This window comes from Schistosoma haematobium, chromosome ZW (assembly GCF_000699445.3).
Source record: "Schistosoma haematobium chromosome ZW, whole genome shotgun sequence".
In the NCBI taxonomy this organism is placed as follows: Eukaryota; Metazoa; Platyhelminthes; class Trematoda; order Strigeidida; family Schistosomatidae; genus Schistosoma; species Schistosoma haematobium.
This window is the reverse complement of record NC_067195.1, coordinates 25,434,812-25,460,041: the sequence shown is the minus strand read 5'-3', so window position 1 is coordinate 25,460,041 and position 25,230 is coordinate 25,434,812. Positions and strand designations below refer to the sequence as shown.

At 38.9% G+C, this 25,230-nt stretch overlaps 2 protein-coding genes across 2 annotated transcripts in view; one reads left to right on the top strand and one right to left on the bottom strand.

The window, feature by feature from the left end:
- Nucleotides 1–22,003, top strand: part of POLR3B (DNA-directed RNA polymerase III subunit RPC2) — a 49,824-nt gene extending 27,821 nt beyond the window's left edge. Inside the window, exons 7-14 of the mRNA XM_051210808.1 lie at nucleotides 871–1,099; nucleotides 1,767–1,973; nucleotides 5,991–6,149; nucleotides 6,665–6,860; nucleotides 13,076–13,254; nucleotides 17,959–18,231; nucleotides 20,332–20,571; nucleotides 21,522–22,003. Of these exons, the coding sequence (XP_051070829.1) occupies nucleotides 871–1,099; nucleotides 1,767–1,973; nucleotides 5,991–6,149; nucleotides 6,665–6,860; nucleotides 13,076–13,254; nucleotides 17,959–18,231; nucleotides 20,332–20,571; nucleotides 21,522–21,893 (1,855 nt within the window). The 3' untranslated portion in view covers nucleotides 21,894–22,003. The remainder of the gene's footprint in view (nucleotides 1–870; nucleotides 1,100–1,766; nucleotides 1,974–5,990; nucleotides 6,150–6,664; nucleotides 6,861–13,075; nucleotides 13,255–17,958; nucleotides 18,232–20,331; nucleotides 20,572–21,521) is intronic.
- Nucleotides 22,004–22,126: 123 nt separating this feature from the next.
- On the bottom strand, nucleotides 22,127–25,028 carry LAMC1_19 (Laminin subunit gamma-1). The gene is made up of 4 exons (XM_051208623.1): nucleotides 22,548–25,028; nucleotides 22,287–22,495; nucleotides 22,200–22,254; nucleotides 22,127–22,151 (listed from the first exon to the last, which is right to left on the bottom strand). The coding sequence occupies exon 1, from the start codon at nucleotides 23,539–23,541 to the stop codon at nucleotides 22,930–22,932; it is 612 nt and encodes a 203-aa protein (XP_051070828.1). The 5' UTR covers nucleotides 23,542–25,028; the 3' UTR covers nucleotides 22,127–22,151; nucleotides 22,200–22,254; nucleotides 22,287–22,495; nucleotides 22,548–22,929.
- Between the last annotated feature and the right edge of the window lie 202 nt (nucleotides 25,029–25,230).

Sequence of the window (25,230 nt, the reverse complement as noted above, 5' to 3'; positions counted from 1 at the left end):
GATGATAAGGTTCTGTGTGATGAGCACTCTGGAGAAATAATCTTCTGAAAGCTTCACGATCAAGCCATCCAGCTCAGAGAACAAAACTCCATCGAAATCATCCACCTGAGCTACGAATCTTCTCCACCATCTCAAAGTCCAGGAATATTTTGTCTCCGTTTCCTGTCCTGTAAAGGCTGTATTCGTAAGGTTGTATCCGTAAATGCCTATCCTAAATAAAGAGATTAAGGTAGTTGAGTTTGCTGATTACTTCATGTACTTCAGAAGCTTCACTACTTCCGGTGGGTTGGTGACGAGCGACATCTCGACAAGTGGTCTACGAAAGCAGACGATCTGTACAGATTACCACCAGTTGAGTATAGATGACTTGAAATCACTGATTGTGCATAAGAGATTCACTCTTTGAAGTGTACATGTTAGATATAGATTTCTTGATAAGCTTTCCAAATCGATTGGTTAGGCTACTAACCCCGCTGCTCTATAGTGATTAGATGTGTTCTCTAGTGGATATATTACATTTGTATAGTTGCGATTTTCCTGTCAAAAAAACAAATTTGGAAAAATACTGATGATGTACGGAAAAATAGACAGGATAAGTCCACAAATGTGTTGACTGCTAGTATGCTTACGTACAAATAATTAACAGGCAAGTAAACATGGTTAGATGGGATAAGTAATTAGAGGAAATCAGTTTTGTACTTCAAAACACTTCCCAGTACATAGGACCTAAATGTTAGACCTACTTCTTGGTCGTTTTATCAGCTAGGTTCCACATTGTTTCTTTCTTACTGTCATTATTTCAACAGTTTTACATAAAAATATTTACTATGTTAGTCGCGGATACATTCCTTAATATCTAATAAATTTCAGGTACGTAATATATGTAAATGGAAAACCGATTGGATTCACTCAACACCCTGGGAAACTATGTGTTTTGATTAGAGGTCTTCGGCGTTCGGGTAGAATTCACGGCTTTGTTTCTGTTTATATCAAGCAAGCTTATCAGTGCGTTCATGTCGTTAGTGATGGTGGCAGATTCTGCAGGCCTTATATTATTCTGTGCAATGGAAGACCACTCGTAACGGAATCTGTTCTTCAGGTGAGTTGTTGTGGCGACATTTTTTTCTAACTAGAGTGCCAAGTGTGCTTCACATAATTCAGTCGATATAGAGATTACTAAGTAAGTATGCTGTCAGGTTATGATCTACTTTTCAGGAATTACCAAATGTCGTAAAATTGCTAGTAAAGAGGAGTTATGACAATTGCATTTTGTTAATGCTAGCGAATTCTACCAATATATATTGTCTGTTATTGATTAGGTTTTTACGATTGTGAAAACAAGTGGTAGTATCTGGTTATCTGAATCAAAGTAAGTGAAATCGAGTACAACGGCAACGCTTTGAGGTTGGTGATGTACTACTCAGACCAGTTTGAAACTTTGAGTACCAACAAACGTTATGTATTTATTGATAATAATGATTTCCTCTAAATTATGTATATGTAGTAGTGAAGGATTTTTCGGTTGTTTTATTCACAGGGTAATTAAATATTATCTGATGACGTGAATCCCATAACTTTAGTTGCATTCACTGTCCCAAACATTTGATCATCCTGGTTCTGTTAATGTGTCTTGCTCTGCATTAATAAAATGTTATTACTTTGATTAATTTGGGTCATAATTTCTCCGGTGATCCAATAAATTGGTACCTTGATTCATTTGATGTATTTTTAAATTGTGTTTTGACATGACTAATTACTACTTGTAGGATTTACGCCACAATGTTCTAAATTGGGATGATCTATTGAAAAAAGGGTTAGTTGAATATTTGGATGTTAATGAACTCAACGATTGTCTGGTTGCAATGGACGAGTCCTGTTTAACCGACGGTAATCACTATACTCATATGGAAATCGACCCCGCCACAATTTTAGGTGTCGTTGCTGGTTTAATTCCTTATCCGGATCACAATCAAGTAAACTTTGTTCTTTATTAAATAAATAATCTCTTGAATTATTCAATATAGGCTTTATTTAAGGTACCCTAGATCTTATAGGTACGGTGATAGCTGTTATCTCTTTACCAAACCGTAAAACATGATTTGTGTTGAAATAATTATTTAAAAGTCATTAAAAACCTGACGTGTTTATTGTTTTCACGGCGTCCTAATTAAAAAGCACATGACTAATTGATGTGTGGTCAGTGAAAGTAAGCTATGATTGACCACTGAGAGAATACAGACAGACACTCAGGTTACTTACTGTTTAGTGTGAACTCTTGATTATTGATGTCGATTCTGAACTCATTGAGTATAGACTACTTGTAATTGTGGTAAATAAAATATTGTTTAGCCTATATTCTGGTTCTCTTTATTTGATCGTGAATCCTTTATCCGGTATAACGTGATTCCAGTCTGTGTATAGCTTATCGATCGGGTATCTAGTCTCGTGGTAGACAATCACGAGCACAGGTACATTACAGTATTATTATTCTTATTACCATTACTACTATTAGTATTATTATTACTGTTATTACTACAGGCGGCCTGCTTGAATATCTGGGCTACCTGTTTCTGCCATCTGATTATTTCAACAAGTTATCTGTTTTCATTTGTTTTAATTTATAATTATGTCCATTAATCGTATAACCTATTCAGGCGCTTTTATGAAAAGCCTACGACCTTTCGCTGCACAAGTTACGAAAAAGTACTATAAAAGGCATCGTGGTGGTTGGCAATATGCGTTAAAGAGAATGAACATTAATCGTATGTCAATTCCCGAGCTACTAAATTCTAACTGCCGATCACTAATCAACAAAGTGGACTATCTGCAATTCCTACTTAGTCAAAATACGTATCGTAATTGTGGTGTCATCACAATTCAAGAATCTTGGTTGAATGATTTACAGGATGACTGCCTTGTATCACTACGTGATTTTAAAATTTATCGTCAGGATCGATCGAACAATAAAAAGAGGTGTGGTGGCGGTGTAGCTACGTTTGTAAACATAAACTGGTGTCGATCTTCGTTTGTGTAAGTTTTCAAATGACTTTATCGACTGTCTAACTCTAAGATGTCGTCCAAAACATCTGAATAAATACAAATATGTTTATGTTACCAATATCTACGTGACTCCAGATTGCACATCATCTGCACTATCTGTTTTTGCTGATGAATTCACTGAGTTCGCTGTTACTGCCTTCAGTGATTCACTTTCAGTTGTATGTGGTGATTTCAATTCGTGTGACTGTAGCTTCCTAACGTCACTAGGTCACCAAAATGTAGTGGATTTTCCTACCCGTTTGGATGCTCATCTAGACTGCGTCTTCATTAATGATGTGGGTATATATGCGACTCGTAAACGTGCTCCATTGTCTAGCTCAGATCACTGTATAATTCGTGTTCTACCTAAAGTATATGGAAAGCATGGGAAGAGTACACTCTTACGTCAAACCAGGAAAGTCAAATATAGGAATTACTCAGAAGAAAATATCCGAAATCTGAAAAACATGTTTCATACGACTAACTGGGAATTATTTACAGATGACTCACTCGAAAACACTACTGATGTTATCACTTGTTACCTTAAATTCTGTTTTGATATTTGTTGTCCCACTGAGACCATTTTTGTAAGTTTTGATCGACTTACATCTTCACAACTAAAACGACTACGAAGGATGAAAGAAAGAATGTACAAGGAGAAGAACTCTAATGAAGTTCGTAAACTAAATGGTCTGATAAACCTAGAGATTAGACGTCTCAACTGTATGTTTACTCAAAAGCTCTTATCTTGCAAAAACTCTCCAAGTATGTGGAAATTCTTTAAAGAACTTACAGATGACAGAAAGTTTAGAAGCGATAACCAGCTGAATGTTTGTGACTTAAATAAGTCTTTTGTACGTCAGTCATCTGATGTGATGCTCCCTCTATCCACGGGTTTAAAAAATAGCTGTGTTCCTACTTTCACTGAAACTGATGTACGAGGATGTCTCCAGTCGCTTAATTCATCTCGATGTTTGGGACCTGATGGTATCCCAAACATCCTTTTTAAAAAATGTGCTGACGTTCTGTGTCATCCGTTCACAACTATATTTAACAGATCCTTCTCATCTAATCTCATACCGAAAATGTGGAGAAAGATGAAGATAATTCCTGTACCCAAGAAAGCATTTGGTGATAAGAATGTAAAATTTAGACCTATTGCAATAACTTCACCCTTCCTCAAAGCCATGGAAAAATTATTAATACTTCCACTTCAGCCTGCGATAAAAGAACATACTGACCCATACCAGTTTGCATACAGGCGCAAAAGAAGCACTTTAGATGCTGTTGCAGTTCTGCATCACAACATAGTGTTCAACTTAGAAAAGGGTAAGAAGTATGTTCGATGTGCTTTTCTGGACTATACTTCAGCTTTTGACTCTATACCAAGACAACGTTTACTTAACAAGTTAATCAGCGTCAACACTGACAGCTGGATAACCAACTGGCTATGTTCCTACCTCTCTGGAAGGGAACAGTACACTGTGTTTGGAGGAAAGAGTTCAGAGTCTCTACTGTCTCATGAAGGTGTACCACAAGGAGCTGTTCTTTCACCTCTTCTATTCTCCTTTTTTCTGCATGACCTGCCATCTTCCACAGAAAACACTTTTGTGAAGTATGCGGATGATCTCACTGTATGTATGCCTATATCTTCCTCTTTACATCCCATAGAAATGAACGAGTTTTTGTCTCGTATTGATTGTTGGTCTGTTGGTAATGGTCTCATACTTAATCCGTCTAAATGTCAAGCTGTTAACTTTAGCATGAGACATGAACGGAATCTAAACACCATTTTGAGATCCCATAGTGCTTGTACCATCGGAGACTCTTTGATAAACTCAGTGTCGAAGGTCAATTATCTTGGTGTCACCTTTTCCTCTGATCTGTCTTGGTCTTCCCACGTTTTATCGTTATCGAAGAAGATTTTCCGTCTGACCTACTACATAAAGAAATTGCATGCTCTTGGAATTACTCGTCATTTACTCTTACAATTTGTCAACTGCATATTGCGTATTATTCTTTACTGTTCTCCATTATTCTTTCCCGGGCTTTTGAGAAAAGACTTTGCTGTATTGCGAAGAGTGCTGAAGCAGTTAGCAAGGTGTGTGGTGAATCTTTCGAGGTCATAATTAATATGGTTGTGGATAGACATTTAAAATCATGCAAACTCCTGGCAGGTGTCATTTTATCAGATACTAACCATCCCCTTCACTCTTATCTTTCTCCTTGTATATCTTCTGGTAGAACGAGACGTAATTACATTAAAATCCATGCACGCAAGGAAAAGTATAAAAGTTCTATAATACCTTACCTAGCAAATATACTCTGTGACGAACAGGTTGTTAGAATTAACCTAGTCAATAACTTACATTCTTAACATGTCTTTAATTTTAAAAAGTTTGTACAGTTTTTTTTATTTTATTTTTTTTAAAAACCTTTTTTTTATTTCTTTTTGTGCTTGCTACTGCCTTTTTGTTCGTTGTTCAGTAAGTAACTTGTTGAAATACCCTGTGCTGAGAATTCTATATTGTACCAAAAAGATAATATTGAATAAAGCCATTAATAATAATAATAATAATAATAATAATAATAATAATAATAATAATAATAATAATATCATGTCCAGCGCAAATAGCTTTTTCTGCTAATATACCACAAAACATGTTACTCTCGGTGTAACTATCCTTGATAGTTCCGTTTACATACACTTGATTGAACATAACTGTTTCTTTAACTTTTATTCCATATATATATATATACTTTTTACTTAAAAGAGCTTTTCGTTTACTCTTCTTACTGGTTTTATTGCAAAGAATCTTCTAAGAGATATAAAATTAGTAATTTATGTTTACAATTTCAACATTTAATGAATGCTTTAGTGAGTGTTCTTTTCTTTTTTATGGTGTATATTTGATAAAATATTCTCATTATTTCCATTTCAAATATTACAGTCTCCCCGAAATACTTATCAATGTGCTATGGGTAAGCAAGCTATTGGCACTGTTGCACTTAATCAGCAAATCCGTTTTGATACGCTTCAATGTCAAATGGTCTACCCTCAAAAACCCCTTGTTCAGTCGAAAACTATTCAAATGATGCATTTTGATGAGGTAAGCTTTTGTCATATAATTAGCAGTTTTGTTTTTACCTAACGTTAAAATATGCTCTCTGTGTATAATCTTATTCAAACCAAATTTTTTTTCCATATGATACTAAACCAACTTTTACCACTGAGCACTACTAAGAGAGCAGGTAAACAGTATCAGTTTATGCCTTTTATGAGTAGTTAATCCAGTTTATTTCGTAGTGATTAATATGATTTAATCACATTATAGCGAATATATATATATATATATATATATATATATATATATATATATATATATATATATATATATATATTCATATTCGTTACTTATAACCCTAAAGATCTTAAGATGATTTATTATTCATGATTGACGATAAGGGTGTGATTTGCATTTGTTTCCTTTTTATTTTACAGTTTAGAAATTATATAGCTTGTTATGAATCATGTTAATTTTAATGGTCGTTTGTCTAAATAGTGAATATGATTTAATGTACTCACGTCTACACCGTCTCGTATTTTGTACTTTATTCACATAAGCTCCCTGCCGGTCAAAATGCAGTTGTAGCAATAATGTCTTATTCTGGGTATGACGTTGAGGATGCATTGGTTATTAACCAGGCTTCAATTGATCGAGGTTTTGCTCGTGCTTGTGTTTATCGTCGGTCGGGTGTTCATCTCAAAATGCATGAAAATGCAGTTTACGATCGCTTAATGGGCCCTAGCATAGAGCGAGGTAGGTGAACAGTAACTTTCTTAAATGTTGCCTGATGCGTGTATCATTATTTTCTTATGTTCCTTCATTTACACTTCAGTTACTACTGCTTTTTACCATACAAAGTATGTGTCGAAATAAGCCAGCAGTCAATCTTACCACTTCTAATTATCGTTCTACTAGGCCTTCCTATTTACAAATATATATATACAGTTCACTACTTTAGAGAGTGGTGCACTTATTATTTTTCTTCATGCATCCTGTTTTAATGAATGTATTTTGCCTTTTAAAATGTTACCATATAGTGCTGACATATTACAAGTTTGGTACATTCATTTAGTAAAAACGAATTTTCAATTGTACTAGTTTGACGAACTTAGCGTATTGTAATTGAAACAACAATCACCTTATTTTCATTGTTTTAAAGTGCTTTACCTGGTTTGAAGACCGTCTGTTTGTGACATTGTTCTCTCTTTAACTTTCTACCTCATGTCATCTTTAAAGCAATGTCCTGAAATAACTGAGTGGTTTATATTCTATACATGATTTATTATTCTTACATATTTGTCAGTCAGTCAGCTACAACGTAGAACCAGACACATATATGCATCGGTCCAAGTTGCCACACCTCATTAGCACAACGAGATGAACACCGAGTTGATAGAAGTAGTTAGTTCAATGGTGGTAATATATAAAGAGAAAGAATGCATATAAGGATATAATACATGAAGAAAGAATTAGTTTGTAGAAATGAAAGTATAAAGCAATTTTAATCTCATAGTTTAAGGGAAGACAGAGAGTGTATACATCTACGTCATTGTGATCGATTTTGAGTCATGTCACCCAGAGTCTCCAATCATTCGTTACGATAGTCACACGAACTTCAACCAAGTGGTTTGCATCTACCAGTATGGCTAAGACTAGAAGCTAGTAACTTAAAGTACTGATGCCACGTTTTGGTTTGGCCGCCCTTAATTTTCTTCTACCATCTCAGTCAATGAAGATTCATAGCCTCATAAACTGGATTACCATCATTCCCTAATACCATGCGTCTAACCTCACTATTACTTACCTGGTGATCCCAGCAGATGCTGGCAATATTTCTAAAACATCTGTGATCAAATACTAGTAACTTACATGTATCTTCTACTCTTAATGGCCACGCTTCGTAACCGTAAAGTAGGACAAAACGAACTGCTACGCAGTATACTCGTCCTTTAATTGATAGACAGATATCTCGCCCTCGCCATAGATGACGTATGTTGTCAAAAGCCAAACAAGCATTTTGAATCTGTGCAGAGATTTCATCAGACACCAAACCATTAGGGCTGATCAGACTTCCAGCATGAGTGAAGTTGCCGACGTGTTCGACTACTATTAGAGCATAATCGGAGTCCAAACATGTATTCCAGAACGAGCGACAGTCTTTTATGAAGCCTCTCCAACGATGACTGTTGGCGATATTTATTTATTATTTATTTGAACACATGAATATTGGTACAAGGCAGCGCCAATATATATGCGCCACACAAAACAATGAGAATTCGAATAGAAATAGAAAAAAAAGCTAAGAGGCGCAAAAAAACGAGAACAATAACGAGGAGATTGGTGTAAGGTAGTAAGGTAGAAATGAGGGAACGAAAAGGTACAATCAGAAGGAATCTTTCAGGTAAGGGAGACACAACCACTTTTTATGAAAAAGTAAAAGAAGGTTACAGCAGGATCGCCACTGGCTTCTATTCTGAGCCATATCTGATAACGTCTCTAGCCACTGTGTAGCACCATCTCTAGGACCCCAGTCAGGGAGTCGTGAAGAACCAACAGGAGCCAGCCCTTTGCAGCTTTCTTTCATACCACGACACCATGTCATACACTGACCACCTCTCTACTTTTTCCAACCAGTCCCAGAGTCGGCAAATAATGCACGACGTGGAATTCTCTGGGACGACATTCGTAGAACATGTCCAAGCCACCGAAGTCGGTGTTTCAAGATGGTGACACCAATTGAATTATCGTCTCTGCACCCGAACACACGATGCCGAAGCTCTGCATTACTGACATGGTGTTGCCACTGAATGTCAGCAATCCTTCGGAGACAACGATGATCAAACACAGAGAGTCGTCTAACGTCCTCAACTCGGAGAGACGAGGTTTCACAAGCATAGAGCAAAACTGCTCTCACCGACGCGTTGTAGATCCGACCTTTTACAACTAGACTGACATCACGAAGGCGCCAAAAATGGCCCAGATTGGCATAAACCGCTCTGGCTTTCATTATATGTGCATTGATCTCATCAATCAGGCCACCACCAGCACTTATGCAGCTACCCAGATACACGAACTTCTCGACTACGTCTATCTGCTCACCATCCAGGGTGAGTACAGGATTGGAATCCTGCCAGTCTTGTAGAAGTACTTTGCAGTTCGAAGGTGCAAAGCACATACCATACCTACGGACACTGATTGCCAACTGATTAAGTGCGGATTGCATGGCTTGGGTATTTTCGCACAGTAAGACAATATTATCCGCATACTCAAGGTCGAGAAGTCTTTCTCCAGGCAACAGATCCACACCGCCATTACTTACATCCATCAGAGCTGTTTCCAGAATGTCGTCGATGGCAAAGTTGATGAGGAATGGTGAGATTGGGCAACCCTGTCTAACCCCACTGCTTGAATGGGACAATGGAGAGAGGTGGTTGTATGCCCTCACTCTGCCTGGGGTGTTTGTATATGGGGCCTTTAGGATGTTAACAAACTTCTCAGGCACACCCTTCTTCACTAGACAATCCCAGAGAACAGTCCTATCCAACGAATCGAAGGCAGCCCTGATGTCAAGAAACACTACGATTGTTGGCCTTTGATAAGTATGGCGGTGTTCTAACATTTGGTGGAGGGTGAAGGTGTGACCAATACATCCTCGACAAGAACGAAAACCAGCCTACTCCTCGCGAGCCAATCATTCTCGGGTTTTGAACAACCTGCGAAGTATGACAGAAGCTAATAGTTTGGACGCAATCGGAAGTAGACTTATACCTCGATAGTTGTTACAGGAACGACGTGAACCCTTTTTAAAGATAGGGACAACTATCGACTCATCCCTTGACGTTGGAATACTCTCTAGTTCCCAGACCTTTGTAAACAACGTTGTCCGTTCGTTAGCCAGAAAGCCACCACCATCTTTGAAAAGGGCCGGAGGTAAGTCATCTGGACCCGGTGATTTGTAGTGCTTCAAGAGTTGGAGTTCGTTGCGGACTTCCGCCTCATTTGGTTGATCAGTCGTCACCGGCCATGGAGTGCAGGACAGTCTGACCGATGTTGCTGGAGCAGCAGGCCAGTTGAACTGCCCTTCGAAAAATTCTGCCCATCGTCTAAGACGTCGATGGATGTTAGTGATTGGCATCCCATCATCCTCGCAAATTGTTTCACTCACACCAGACTTCTTGCTGCCAGTGGCTCGAATGAGTTGGAAGAGCTTCTGGTAGTTACCAGATGCAGCTGCTGCTTCCAGCTCATTAGCACGCTTCGACCACCAGGCTTCTCGGTCTTCACGCAAGCTTTGCCTAATTTCCTTACGTAACATCCTTCGTTTATGGTCAAACTCACGGACACCTGGAGTAGACCGACGGGCTTCAATGAGTTGTAAGGAGCCTGAAGAAACACAGTGCTTATAAGCCGGACGTTTCGCGAACCCACAACTGACTATACCCGCAATTTTCATGGCGTCATGCAATTGCAACCAATGCTCATCTATACTTTTCGGTGGAGTGGTAGCTAGCCTAGAGGCTACCTTGGTTCGATACTTACTTGCAACAGAAGTTGCAACCAGCTTGCTAACATCAATCCTTTGGTGGCGGTCACTTCGTTGTCCACTGAAAAGTAAGGCAAGATTGGCGCAGACCAAGGCATGGTCAGAGTCCGGATAGGTACTCCAAAAGGAGCGGCAGTCTTGTACACAACCACGCCAGCGGTAGCTGATCGCGATGTGATCAATCTGAGTCCAGGACTGAGATGCAGAGGGAGGACGCCAGGTGGCACGTTGGCGCTGACTGTGCCGAAAGTTAGTGCTAGCCAGAAACAGGTTGTTGTCTGTGCACAGTTGCAGTAGACGGTCCCCGTTATCTGTCCTACGACCAACGAGTCCCCATCGGCCACCTAAACGACTCTCTTCTGTGCCTAGACGCCCCACCTGAGCATTCAAGTCTCCGGCTAGTACTACAATATCTGTCGAATGCACTTTCTGGGGAAGAACAGATAACTGGTGGTAAATCTCATCCTTGATTGAATCCGGGCTGCAATCTGTCGGAGCATAGGCGGAGATGACGAAAAGACATCGTTTCTCACGCCGATTTCTTCTCACTTTGATGGAATTCTCTAATCTAACAGCACACAACCGACTGTTAATGGGGATCCAGTCGATTAGTGCTGCCTCAGCTCCAGCGCTTAGTGCGACACCAACGCCAGCGAGACCAGACGAAGATGCCACAGGGTCCCCGGATAAGCGCACGTAAAAGAAGCTTTTTGAAGCGACATATGGAGAGCGAATTTGTAGTACTTCACCAGAGTCTTGAGTAGGGGTCTCGGATAGACAGCAGACATCGATATGAAGACTTTCCAAAGACATAGCCAACCCTATCTGTTGTCCGACCTGCATAAGTGTGCGAACGTTGAAGGCAGCCAGTTTGAATGGTGCACGTGGTTTCAGAAAAACTGCTTCAGGGCCACTCCCCGAGCCTTTGACCTAAAGGTCTAACCCACAAGGCAGTGGAGCATCGTAAGGAGATGCAGTCCCATGGTAGCCGGTGACCAACGATTGGTTCATACGCCATTTGTTCCCTCAGGATACTGGAGCCCATGTGCACCATTGGTTTGGGATCCGGTTAAAGCGCCGGACATTCGCTTTCCGTCCTCTCATTTTCGTAAACAACACCTCCGCCACGAGAAGGCAATGAGTAGGACTTCCCTGGCAGATGCTGTATACGCGCGGCCGTGTGAGAGTATTTCGAGAGGGAGAGCGGACTATCCCCACTCTCGGCCGTACCAGGGCATTAGGGGGCCATGTTAGATGATGTTTCTCCTTATGCTTACATTTGTGCTTGCTAAAAATAAACGATCGTCTGAGCACAGTCGCAGCAGATGATAACTATTATCTGTTCACTGAGCTGAAATACTAAAATGCCCACCTTAATGTCTTTCTATTTGGTTTGAGCTACTTACATGAGCATTAAAGTCACCTGCTATGAGTACTATGCCGGAGTGTTTAGCTTTATGTAGAAGTTCAGAAAGTTTTCCGTAAAAGTCATCTTTCACTTCATCCGGTGTGCAGTCAATGGGAGCGTAGGCAGAAACAACGAAAAGGCAACAACGTGTGTCCCTAACGTTTCGAGTTCTTACGGAGCCGTTTAGTCGAACAGCACATAGGTGACTGTTAACGAGGATCCATCCTAATAGTGCTTGTTCTGGCCTCGTACTAAGTTCTGTACCTACACCTGTCCGTTCACGAGAGGGTGTATCTCCTCGGCCCTACGTTTTGGCGAGATGAGGTCAAGTGGATGACCACACTAGGATCCTGTATTCGTGTTTCGACGACACAGAACACATGAATAGCACGACATTCTATGGTTTTAGCCAAGGAGGCTTGCTGGCCGACTCGACATAGGATGCGTATTTTGATGGCTCCAATGTGTAGTTTGGAGCGAGGTTTCGGTAGACCTGGGACAGTAATTTGTGCACCAGAGTTGGTGGCCATGATGACATTTGAGGAGAAAGTCGAAGGAGTAAGTTTAGATCTGATAGTCAGTATAAGAGGAAATTAATTATGAGGTCAGTGGTCTTGTGTAATGTTAGAAGTATGATGGTGGTTATCAGCCAGTATAGCCCGATTGGTTCATCACGATAGACAAGCCCGACCACCACGCCAAGGTAGCAGCAACAGTTGGGAAGACTCTTTACGGTGAAGCTTTATTACGATAGTTTAAGCATTCATTTCTATATACGTGAGATAATTTTCTGCATTTCCATATTGAAATAGGCATTATTTAGCTGTATCCTTTTTTCTACATTAGTGTTTCAAGGTATTTCCTCTCTTGCAGGCGTCAGAGTTCCATTCAGTTATTTGTCTTAATCAACGAAAGGTAAATATTTCATCTAGATCATGATACAAAACATTGTTGTCGACACTTTGTATCCACCTTCTAGTCTTTACTCTGTATCTCTCTATATTTTGCTCTACTTAGAGACCGGCGTTCTTCGTCGTGGAGATGAGGTGCTTCAGGCGGATGGAGTTGCGTACATTGGCGCTTGTGTTAACGACCGTCAAATCCTTATCAATAAGGAAATGCCTGTTGTTAGTTCAAGCGCTGTATTGGATAATGCGGGATCGCTTAGTTTAAATGTGAATACACCTGAGAACGTGGTAAATTCTATGTCTTGTAACTTATTTTGCGCTTTTTCTCTCAATACTGAACTAATTATGAAAATCTTAGTAGGGAATATACAGTACAAAATACATTCATTCTTATTAGTTTTATAAATAAACTCTGTGACCAAGTGTCCAGATGATGATCATTACATATTTGCTTCGCTATTCAGAACAAATTCGATATGAACGGTTATGTCCAATAATTGTATTTTTACATTTCATATGTAAACTGCTGAGACATCATCAGTATATGGTGTTCTTGATGGTTGTTAAATATGACATATCTTCTGAATGAAACTCCGCCTGTAGCTCTTCTAGAGTTACTGCCGGTCCCAAGCCCGGGTAAAGGAGGAGGGTTGGGCATGGGGTTAGCGTCCCCATCCCGTAGAAAACTAACTCGCTAAAAAAACGCTTACCAGAAAAAATAATTCAAACCATTTTAACTCTGCCCTGAGAGTTAGAAGGTCTTCATTTAGAAGAATTATGACGCTTCATGGTGAAAGCCGAATTCCTTCGGAAGCCACGAGGCCGATGCCCCTTCTAACAACCAGAGCAAAAATTTTTATAGGTACATGGAACGTTAGAACAATGTGGGAAACCGGGAAGACCAGCCAAATAGCAACGGAAATGAGGAGATACAACTTGGCAGTACTGGGAATCAGTGAAACCCACTGGACTCAAGCTGGACAGAAAAGGCTAGCTACGGGAGAGATGCTGCTATACTCCGGTCACGAAGAGGAAAATGCTCCACACACACAGGGAGTTGCTCTAATGCTGTCCAAAGTAGCACGAAATGCACTTGTAGGATGGGAATCCCACGGATCCAGAATCATCAAAGCATCATTCAAAACAAAGAAGGAGGGGATCTTAATGAATATTATCCAATGTTATGCACCCACCAATGATAGCAACGACGACATTAAAGATCAATTCTACGAGCGGCTGCAGTCAATCATAGAGAAATGCTCAAGAAAGGACCTCACCATTCTGATGGGAGATCTAAATGCCAAGGTCGGAATAGACAACACTGGATATGAAGATATTATGGGACGACATGGACTGGGAGAGAGGAACGAAAATGGAGAAAGATTTGCAAATTTGTGTGCATTCAACAAATTAGTCATAGGAGGCACAATATTTCCACACAAACGTATACACAAGGCTACATGGATCTCACCGGACCACACTACAGAGAACCAAATAGACCATATTTGCATCAAAAAAATTCCGAAGGACAATGGAAGATGTGAGAACCAGGAGAGGAGCTGACGTAGCTTCAGATCACCACCTAGTTGTAGCCAATTTAAAACTGAAGCTAAAAAGAACTGGACAAGTGGACAAACAGCAATACAAAGGTTCAATACAGCCTTCCTTCGAGATACTGACAAACTCAATGAATTCAAGATAGCTCTCAACAACAGATTCCAAGCCTTTCAAGATCTACTGAAGGAAGAAGAAACCACCATGGAGGACAACTGGAAAGGCATCAAAGAAACATTGACTTCAACGTGTCAAGAGGTTCTCGGTCTAAAGAAACACCATCATAAGGAATGGATCTCTATAGAAACACTGGACAAGATCAAAGAAAGGAAGAACAAGAAGACAGCAATTAACAACAGCCGAACACGAGCAGAGAAAGTCCAAGCACAAGCTGAATACATAGAAGCAAACAAGCAAGTGAAAAGGAGCATTAGAGCCGACAGGAAGAAATACGTGGAAGAATTAGCAACGACGGCAGAAAAAGCTGCTAGAGAAGGAAATATGAAACAGCTCTAGGATACAACGAAGAAACTATCAGGGAAATACAGTAAACCAGAGAGGCCGGTCAAAGACAAAGAATGCAAGCCAATCACTGAAATTCAACAACAGCGAAACAGATGGGTAGAATACTTCGAGGAACTCCTGAATAGGCCGGCTCCAATGAATCCACCGAACATCGAAGCAGCACACACAGATCTTCCTATAGATGTCAACCCACCAACGACGGAAGAAATTAGAATGGCCGTCAGACAAATCAAGAACGGGAAAGCAGCAGGACCCGACAACATACCAGCTGAAGCACTGAAATCAGACGTCGAAGTAACCACAAGCATGCTTTACCCTCTATTCAAAAAGATTTGGGAGGAGGAACAAGTGCCGATGGACTGGAAAGAAGGACACCTCATCAAGATTCCAAAGAAAGGAGATCTGAGCAAATGTGAAAACTACAGAGGCATTACACTACTGTCAATACCAGGGAAAGTCTTCAACAGGGTGTTGCTGAACCGGATGAAGGATGCAGTAGACGCCTAACTTCGAGATCAACAAGCTGGATTCCGTAAGGATCGGTCGTGCACAGACCAAATTGCAACACTACGGATCATCGTCGAACAATCAGTTGAGTGGAACTCATCACTATACATCAACTTCATTGATTATGAAAAGGCATTCGACAGTGTAGAGAGGAGGACATTATGGAAACTTCTTCGACACTACGGAGTTCCTGAGAAGATTGTCAATATTATCCGGAACTCATACGACGGACTACAGTGCAAAGTAGTGCATGGAGGACAGCTGACAGATGCATTCCAAGTAAGGACCGGAGTCAGACAAGGCTGTTTACTCTCTCCCTTCCTCTTTCTTCTGGTGGTCGACTGGATTATGAAGACCTCGACATCTGAAGGAAAACACGGAATACAATGGACAGCTCAGAACCAATTAGACGATCTGGACTTCGCAGATGACCTAGCCCTCCTATCACGTACACGTGAACAGATTCAGATAAAGACAGCCAATGTAGCAGCAGTCTCTGCATCAGTAGGCCTCAGCATACACAAAGGGAAAACCAAGGTCCTCAAATTCAAAGCGGAGAACAGCAATCCAATCACCCTTGATGGCGAAACTCTGGAAGATGTAGAATCCTTCACATATCTGGGAAGCATCGTCGATAGACATGGAGGTTCAGATGCAGACGTAAAGGCGAGGATTGGCAAAGCAAGGGCCGCATTCCTACAATTGAAGAACATATGGAACTCAAAACAACTTTCAACTAATATCAAAGTGAGAATCTTCAATACGAACGTCGAGGCAATTCTACTGTATGGAGCTGAAACTTGGAGAACTACAACAACCACAATCAAGAAAGTACAAGTATTTATAAATAGCTGTCTACGCAAGATACTCAACATCCATTGGCTGGATACCATCAGCAATAGCCTTGTGTGGGAGAGAACAAACCAACTTCCAGCTGAAGAGGAAATTAGGAAAAGACGATGGAAATGGATAGGACATACATTACGCAAATCGTCAAACTGCATCACGAGGCAAGCTCTAACTTGGAATCCTGAAGGGAAGCGGAAAAGAGGAAGGCCAAAGAACACATTACGTCGGATAATAGAAGCAGATATGAAAAGGATGAATTACAACTGGAAGGAGCTGGAAAGGATTGCCCAGGACAGGGTTGGATGGAGAATGCTGGTGAGCGACCTATGCTCCTTCACGAGGAGTAACAGGTGTAAGTAAGTAAGTAATCTTCTGAATGAACGCTGGAATTTATTTCATAAGCTCTTCTAATAACCCAGGCTAACACTATACGACACGAGAGAAAAGGTGCGAAATATGGAAAGAACGCTTTACTCCTAGGTTCGTTTATGTACAAAAAAAACGAGGATATTTATAGCGTTTCAGATGGCATTGGGTTTCTAGAAGGTTCTGGAACCTTACTAAACATAGTAGCAGGATGGGTCAATCATCCATTCAGGAATGTGATACGTGACTCTTCACTTTATAGATGTTTGTGAAGAATTTCTATTCATTGCAGATTGGATAAAATGTTTCCCAGCGTTTTCAGGGCCCCTTTGGGCTTTTTCCAGGGAATATTCTGTGTCTCATCAACAAAGTGTGATTGAGATCACAAACAGAACCAAGTTAGATGACAATCAAGGATCAGGAAGCACTGGTGATTTTAATAACATTCAATAATCTCCGTAAACCCTCCTATATTGATAATTATCATGTACTCACTAGTGAATTAATTCGAAAGTAAATTTTCAGAATCCTAATGAGAAGTCGTGACCAGTGAAGTTCAGCCATATTAGGTGCGAGACAGTTACCCACCACCGGCAATAGAAAGTGATTGGCAATATTGGGATTTTGTTTATATTTATACAAACAATCCACAATTGATAGTATCTGATATTAATGCTCTGAAAATCAGTGAATAGTGTCAATCCAAGAGAACTCATTTGATACTGAAAACAATATATAAATTATTGGTGTTGTTGAACTATAAAAGTATCCATATTTCAATACTTGTACTAAGCTATTAACAAAATATGTACCACTTTTCTTGTGTAACATTCTTTGTGATGATTAAATATTTCTAACACTCATCTTTTTTTTACATTGTAAAAGGAGAATGAGAAAAGCTCACAAAAATTAGTTCATGAATTGACAAAGTTGATATTATGTTAATTACTGATTTGCGCTAGACTTAATTTGAACATTGTAAATCACCATCGGTTATGGTTTTAAGTGAAATTAATTTTTTGTATTTAGATTTAAATTCAGACGCAAATCTTATGATTTATTCTAGTTTATTTCTTCATTTTAAGTTGGTGCATTTACTATTTCATTTGTTTCTAATAAAAAATCAACATCGAACCCAAATCTCTCCCCGTTGATCCTACCATATTCTTTCTCATTTTCTTCATCTGGTAGACGGAATTTAAGCGTTGTCCCGTAGACTACAAAGGGATAGAACCGTCCTATGTAGAAAAAGTTATGTTTTCCACATCAGAAGGAAACCAAGCAGTAGTAAAGATATTGTTGCGTCAAACTAGAAGACCCGAAGTTGGCGATAAGTTTTCCAGTCGCCATGGTCAAAAAGGAGTCGTTGGACTTATTGTTCGTCAAGAAGATTTGCCTTTCTCAACGAATGGCCTTACTCCTGACATCATAATGAATCCTCATGGATTTCCCAGTAGGATGACGGTAAGTAAATGCTTTTGACAAAATTCCTTCGAACCATTGTTATCAAGGGATATACGGTTTAAAGATTTCGGTCACTCCATTGTTTTCAACTCCTCCTGATAAACTTAACTGTATCGTGATTTCCTATTATTTTTCAAGCTATCAGTAAAGATAATGCATAGTCTTATCTATAACGAACCCTAAAGCAGAACTAGATTAGAACCCTTTGTAAATCACTAAACATATTCCAAAATGATTTCTGCTGGGGATTAAGTGAACTTGTGATAACTTCAACCCTAGCAATTTCTCTCAAATAAATTGCAAAATTCACTTCGTCTCAACACAAAACTGAACTTCAGTCAGTCATAATCAACAGAGCTTGACACCAATGTATGTCAGCCCAAGTTGCCATACCAAATAAGCACCACAATATGAGATTACCAAGATAAACAAAGTCGAAATAACTACAGTATTAATAATGATTAAAATGATTAAGCATTAAAGAATACTTTTCAAATATAAGGAATGAATCCGAGAAATATGAATTACAGAATGATATCCAAGCTCGACATTCATCAGAAGAAACGAGAGAAACACATTCAATCATACTTGGGTACGGTGTTCAGAAAGTTCGCCCTCACTCAAATCGAATGATTTACGTGGCGCATATCTATTTGGTGCCTTCTTGTACCAATGTTTGTGTTTAAATAATTAAGTTCAAAAGGTTTTGTGTCATGGCAGAATTTTATCCAGACAAAACTGTTACCTGCGTATCCAAAATCAGAAAGTAAACCTACTGGTCCAAGAATACACAAACTCTACAGGAAGTTTGTAGACTTCAATAAAAGAAACCTTCCTATCCATCTAGATTGCGTGATTTGTTTTTCACCTGTTATGCTACGAAATACATGCACAAATTTAATCACTCCACAGTGTAACATACAAACACAAGGAACGTGCATCGTGAATGTTCACCTTTGATAATTATGGAAGTAGTATCCTTAATCTTGTTTTCATCTACGTTTTGATCTAATTTCTTGCTTTAACGTTTTTAAACTTGTGTGCGATTGAGATCGATTCTTTGGAGAAAACCAACGTGCATAGTCATGAAACATCAATAATTTATTTTCAAATTCGTCGAGCTATTAGGAATAGATTACTTCAAACACATTTCTATGTAGATAAATGCTTAGGATGAGGTAATGAGCTTAAGAAGATTTCCCAATAAAGTTACCGCTGTAAAATTATATCAACCATGTAATCTTGAACAAAATAAATCTGTCCATAAGTAGTGCTTGTGAATGTAACACTATGTTTGAAGAGATTACGAGATCACCTAAAAATCGACGAACGGGACGCAGGATCAGCGATGCAACGACAAGACAGCTGAACTATTCTAATTTGTCCCAGTCCAGCTAACAAGAGAGAGAATTCCAGGTTCAGATGAGGGAAAGTATGTTCCATAAGCAGCCAGAATCATGAACAACAACAAGCATACAACTCAAGCGTATATGTACAACGTCACACAATAGCGTATTAAAAGAAGCAACCAACCAATGACATTTAATGTCCTTTCATGTGGGAAATACAATCCAAAGTTAAGAATGGGCGCTTTTGGCGCAAAAACGAGAAATTCAAATTTCCAAAATAAAATTACGGAAAGAAAAGCTTACTAAATAAATTCTGGGGATCTAGCATCCTCAAAATGTAAATGCTATATTTTTCATCCGAAGTATTACGTAATTTATGTTGTTTTTGAAAGAGTAATCTTAGAATTTCGCAAATATTTGCTTCATTTTTATAGTAGCTTGCGTTCCCGAAGATCGCTTTAAATTGTGAAATGCTGATTTGGCTTTTTAATTAAAGTGGATTCTGTTCAATCGATGTCAAACAAATAATCTATATACATTCTGTTAGAATTCGTCACCTAGATTTTTAGTATTTAGAAGTCACTATCTGTAAACTGATGAATATACCATCGTGGAATAACTTTCTGTAACTTTGAGGGATTGATTCTGTTTGGTAACTATCAACTCATTTCGCAACTCTTCATACTTAGCATGTTTTTAATTTTTATTTTATTTTTTTTACGCAAATTTATTGTCTGTATTTACTTTGAAGGTGGGTAAATTGTTAGAAGTCTTGGGTAGCAAAGCCGGGGCCATCGAAGGAAAAATTCGAGACGGTTCAGCGTTTTCTGGGGATCCTGCTGAAGTCCTTTCACAAGTACTCATTGATCATGGGTATCATTATCTTGGCAAGGAGATTTTGTATTCTGGAGTTACTGGAGCCCCGCTTGAAGCGTTTATTTACTTTGGTCCTGTTTATTACCAGCGACTTAAGCATATGGTTATGGACAAAGTAAGTGTCGAATTTTTTATTTTTTATTTGATATAGATTGAGGTTGCTGGGTGCGTGATTAGTTTCCTTTCGCCTTTATTTTTCCTCTGTTTGGAATTAGAGTAGTCATATAGATTTTTTGAAAACAGGTTAAAGTCCTAATAAAATAAAAACCACCGAAATACTAAGTGGTTATTTAGTGAACGAAGACTTAGTGCAGATAACCAACTTACTGTTTTTAATGTAAAAATTAGAGAGTGCTTTGGTCAAATATGAAAAACATTTTTAGGGTGTCTTTAGTTGAAAATGAGTCTAGAATGAAACATTAAAAAAACTTCTTTTCAGAATAAAAGTAGATGCAAATCAACTTTTAAACCATTAGCGTCCTATAGCTATGTTTTATTTGACAAAATTTGCAAAATATTTCCAAATATTTCGAGTAATATGTCTACATTTCTCAAGCTTAGTGAATCTGAGGACTTTACCCTTTCTTCTGTCAGTTATTCCACTTCTGATTGGTGTTACATACTACTTATGTTGACAGACATAGCATACACCACAGTTTTACCTCACCTTACCTTGATCACAAAAATGTAGATAGTTGTATCTTTTCGCATTGTCACTGCTGTTCCCTTCGTTTGAGGATCTTGGCTATTACTGTTGGTGTTAATATAACGGTGACATTTAGAAACGCAAATTGAATTATTATCACTGTTATCAAACCGTCGAATCCCATATAATTCTGCTTCAATATAAAACATTTTACTTTTTCTGAATGAATACATACCTAGTACTTAGTTGCATATATCCAAACATATTTTATCCCATTACTTTGAACAGATTAAAGTTTGGGAGTAGTGTTTTGTCGATCTGCCTAGTACAATTTTCGCAGTGTCTATGGACTTGATTTGCTTTTTTCTTACTGGATACATTGTATTGTTATTCTTAAACTATTGCACTATCACTTTCAGGTACATGCTCGCTCACGCGGGCCCGTCACAGCATTGACTCGACAGCCGACGGAGGGTCGTAGTAGAGAAGGAGGTTTACGAGTTGGAGAAATGGAACGAGACTGTTTTATTGCTTATGGTACTTCACAATTACTATTAGAACGTCTTTTGCTTTCCAGCGATGCCTATGATGCATGTGTATGTGAAAAATGTGGTTTGTTAGCTACATCACCTAACTGGTGTCAGTATTGTCGAAGTAGCCGTCAAGTTGTTTCTGTCCGTATGCCGTATGCCTGCAAGCTGCTTTTCCAAGAACTGATGTGCATGAGGATTCTGCCGCGCCTTCGTTTAAGGACTGCTTATCATAGCAGCATACACACTAAATCTAGGTGATTCATTTTGTATATTCAAATTAATTGTTGTTGATAACTGCTATATAATTCTTATGAATTTGTATAAAATCAGCTGTCACTATTTGAACATGTTTTACTTATATTTATCAATGCTTATTTCCATTTACTGCGAATCGATAGTGAGTACAACATAAGGGAACTGATTAAGAACCAATTAAGAAATTTTTAAACGGGTTAACAAGTCAAAGGTAAACGAAGAAAGACGTCCATGTTCCTTGTATTCATCTATCTAAATACGCTTGTGTTTAAATACTTGATAAAAATGTAATGAAATTATTTATCTTACCTTAAAATAACAATTTTCATTAAGTAGTAGTATGGAAACTAATTTGATAGGGTACCTATCATATTTTGATGTATTCAATAGAATTACTATCATCATGATATTGACAAAACGTAAAAACCATTGACTTCCCAAACAAGGTTTGATGAGGTCGTAAATCTTCCTATTGATCTCATGGCTGATCAACCTACTTTCCATACTAAAACCAGGTAAATAAAAATTCACTTACTTTCTAAATATGAGTCTTTAATCATGTATATCCAAAATAATGGCAAGTATCGGAGAGATATAATGGTAATCTACACGGTCAAATGAAAATTAGCTTGACATCAGAATTACTGTCAGACATACATGTTTACCTTTCAAATAATAGAGTATAACTCAAATTTCTAGAGGGACAATAGTGATACTCGTTCTATGAACAAGACTAGGCGTTATCTCGTTATGATCTTGCCTATGTTGGTAACAATAGCCACTATTCATCACGTGAGTGATATAGCATATACATTCTACGACTTGCTATCAGTAAATGACAAATTCAGTTTAGTGGTTAGGACTACCTTTTATTGTGACCAGGTACTTACTTACGCCTGTTACTCCTCGTGCGAGAGCATAGGCCACACACTAGTACTTTACATCGGACCCTGTCCTGAGCAATCCTTTTCATATCTGCTTCCGATTTCCGACGTAGTGTGTTCTTCGACCTTTCTCTTTTCCGTTTCCCTTCAGGATTTCAAGTTAGTGCTTGCCTTGTGATGGAGTTTGGTGATTTCCGCAATGTATGCCGTATCAACCTCCAAAGTCTTTTCCTAATTTCCTCTTCAGTTGGATGCTGGTTTGTCCTCACCCACAGAATGTTGTTGCTGATGGTATCCGGCCAATGGATGTTGAGTATCTTGCGTGGACAACCATTTATAAATACTTTTACCTTCTTGATGGTAGTTGTTGTAGTTCTCCAAGTTTCAGCTCCGTACAGTAGAACTGCCTTGACGTTCGTATTGAGGATCCTCACTTTGATATTGGTTGAAAGTTGTTTTGAGTTCCATATGTTCTTCAATTGTAGGAATGCGGCCCTTGCTTTGCCAATCCTCGCCTTTACGTCTGCGTCCAATTCTCCACGTTCGTCGATGATGCTGACCAGATACGTGAAAGTTTCAACTTCTTGCAGAATTTCTCCATCAGGTGTGATTGGGTTGGTGTTCGTCGTGTTGTATTTAGGGATCTTGCATTTCCCCTTGTGTATGTTGAGGTCTACTGATGCAGAGGCTGCTGCTACACTAGTTGTTTTCACTTGCATTTGTTCGTGTGCATGGGATAGAAGGTCCAGGTTATCTGTGTCTTTCATCCGGCTCAGCAACACTACGTTGAAAGCTTGGCCTGGTACTGCCAGTAGTGTGATGTCGCTGTAGACTCCACATTTACTCAGATCTCCTTTCTTTGGTGTCTTTATGAGTTGTCCTTTTTTCTAGTCCATCTGCAGTTTTTCCGAATCTTCTTGAATAGAAGGTGAAGCATGTTTTCAGTTACTCCAATGTCTGACTTCCTGCTGCTTTCCCGCTCTTGATTTATCTGATAGCCTTCCTGATTTCTTCGATCGTTGGTGGAGTGATATCTACAGGAAGGTCTATGTGTGCTGCTTCGCTGTCCAGTGGATTCAATGGAGCTAGTCTATTCAATAGTTACTCGAAGTATTAATAATTGCCAATGAGAACATATTGATATGTGGGCGAGCAAAATAACGATTGGATGTCACGCTAGTAGATAGTCTGACAGGTGTTTGATGTGTTACATATATTTCCCTACCTTAAATTATATGATAATCAGTTGTTGAAATATATTCACATGCTGGTCAAGTCAGTCACCTGTTCTTGATCAGAGTTGTGTTGGTGTCCTGCGTAATAGACAGAGTATCTGACGCAAAGGAGAGAAACGAGTTTATTTCACGTATCTTCCCCACTTTTTTATAGTTCTGATTAATAGGCTATTATCTATGGATGTTAAAATATAGAACGGGAGCCGCTGGGAATAAACTTCACGTGTTTAATTCATCGAACAGTATCTTAGTCCGTCATTGCGGCTATGTTATGTTTTCCTTTATCCTGTCACTCAATTGTAGATGTTTCGAGATGCTTTCTACCATACAATTTATTGACCCTATGTCTTTTGTTATGTTGTTATTTTTTCCTTCAAAACTGACTATCCTACACTTGACAGATCGTTAGTATGATGGTGTGATATCTTCATCGTCAGTTATGCACAACGTAGAACCTATGCTTATGTACATCGGTTAAAGTTGCTATATCCCATTAACACAGAGAGATGAAGTCGTCAGGCCAAATCCCAGGGGTAGTAGATGTATTAACAGTATCAGAGGTATTAGGAAAGATCAGGCATCGAGTGTACGACTCGAAAAGTAAATATAAATTGACAGAATAAAAAAAGTTATGGACTTAGAATTTCTCGGGGAAACAAAGAATGGATGAACCCATACTCATAAAGGAGAACACAACAAACTGCTGCACAGTAAACTCGCCCTTTAGTTGTTAGACGAATATCTCACTTATGCTACAAGTGACACAAGTTGACAAAAGCTAATCGAGCTATCTGAATTTGTGCCGAGATCTCGTCACACTGTAGCATCAGTACTGACGAGACTTTTAATATAAGTGGAGCATCAATTTAGGCGATGACTCAAGCCAATCCTGAGGTAATATCATAAATTCGGAGGGAGAGGACCCCATTCCAAACATGCTTGCACTGTTGCTTAAGGTGGTCAGTAGGCTACATTTTGTCAGCGTTTTCACCAAACAGAACTATATCACTTGTGTATCTTTAGTCAATAAGTGAATCTCCTGGTAGAAAATCAACTCCTGAAAAGTCAGACGAGTGTCATCTCTAAACACATGTCTATGACAAAGTTAAATAAAAGTGAAGAGAACGAACAACTTTGACGAACACCACTTGAAATAACCAATGACAGTTCACCATAAACTCTGACTCCACCAGTGTTCTACAAGAATAATGTTCTTCTCTG

Excerpts from the sequence above, each read along its gene's own strand:
- LAMC1_19 (XM_051208623.1), bottom strand. The coding sequence starts at position 23,541 with ATGAAAGACACAGATAACCTGGACCTTCTATCCCATGCACACGAACAA.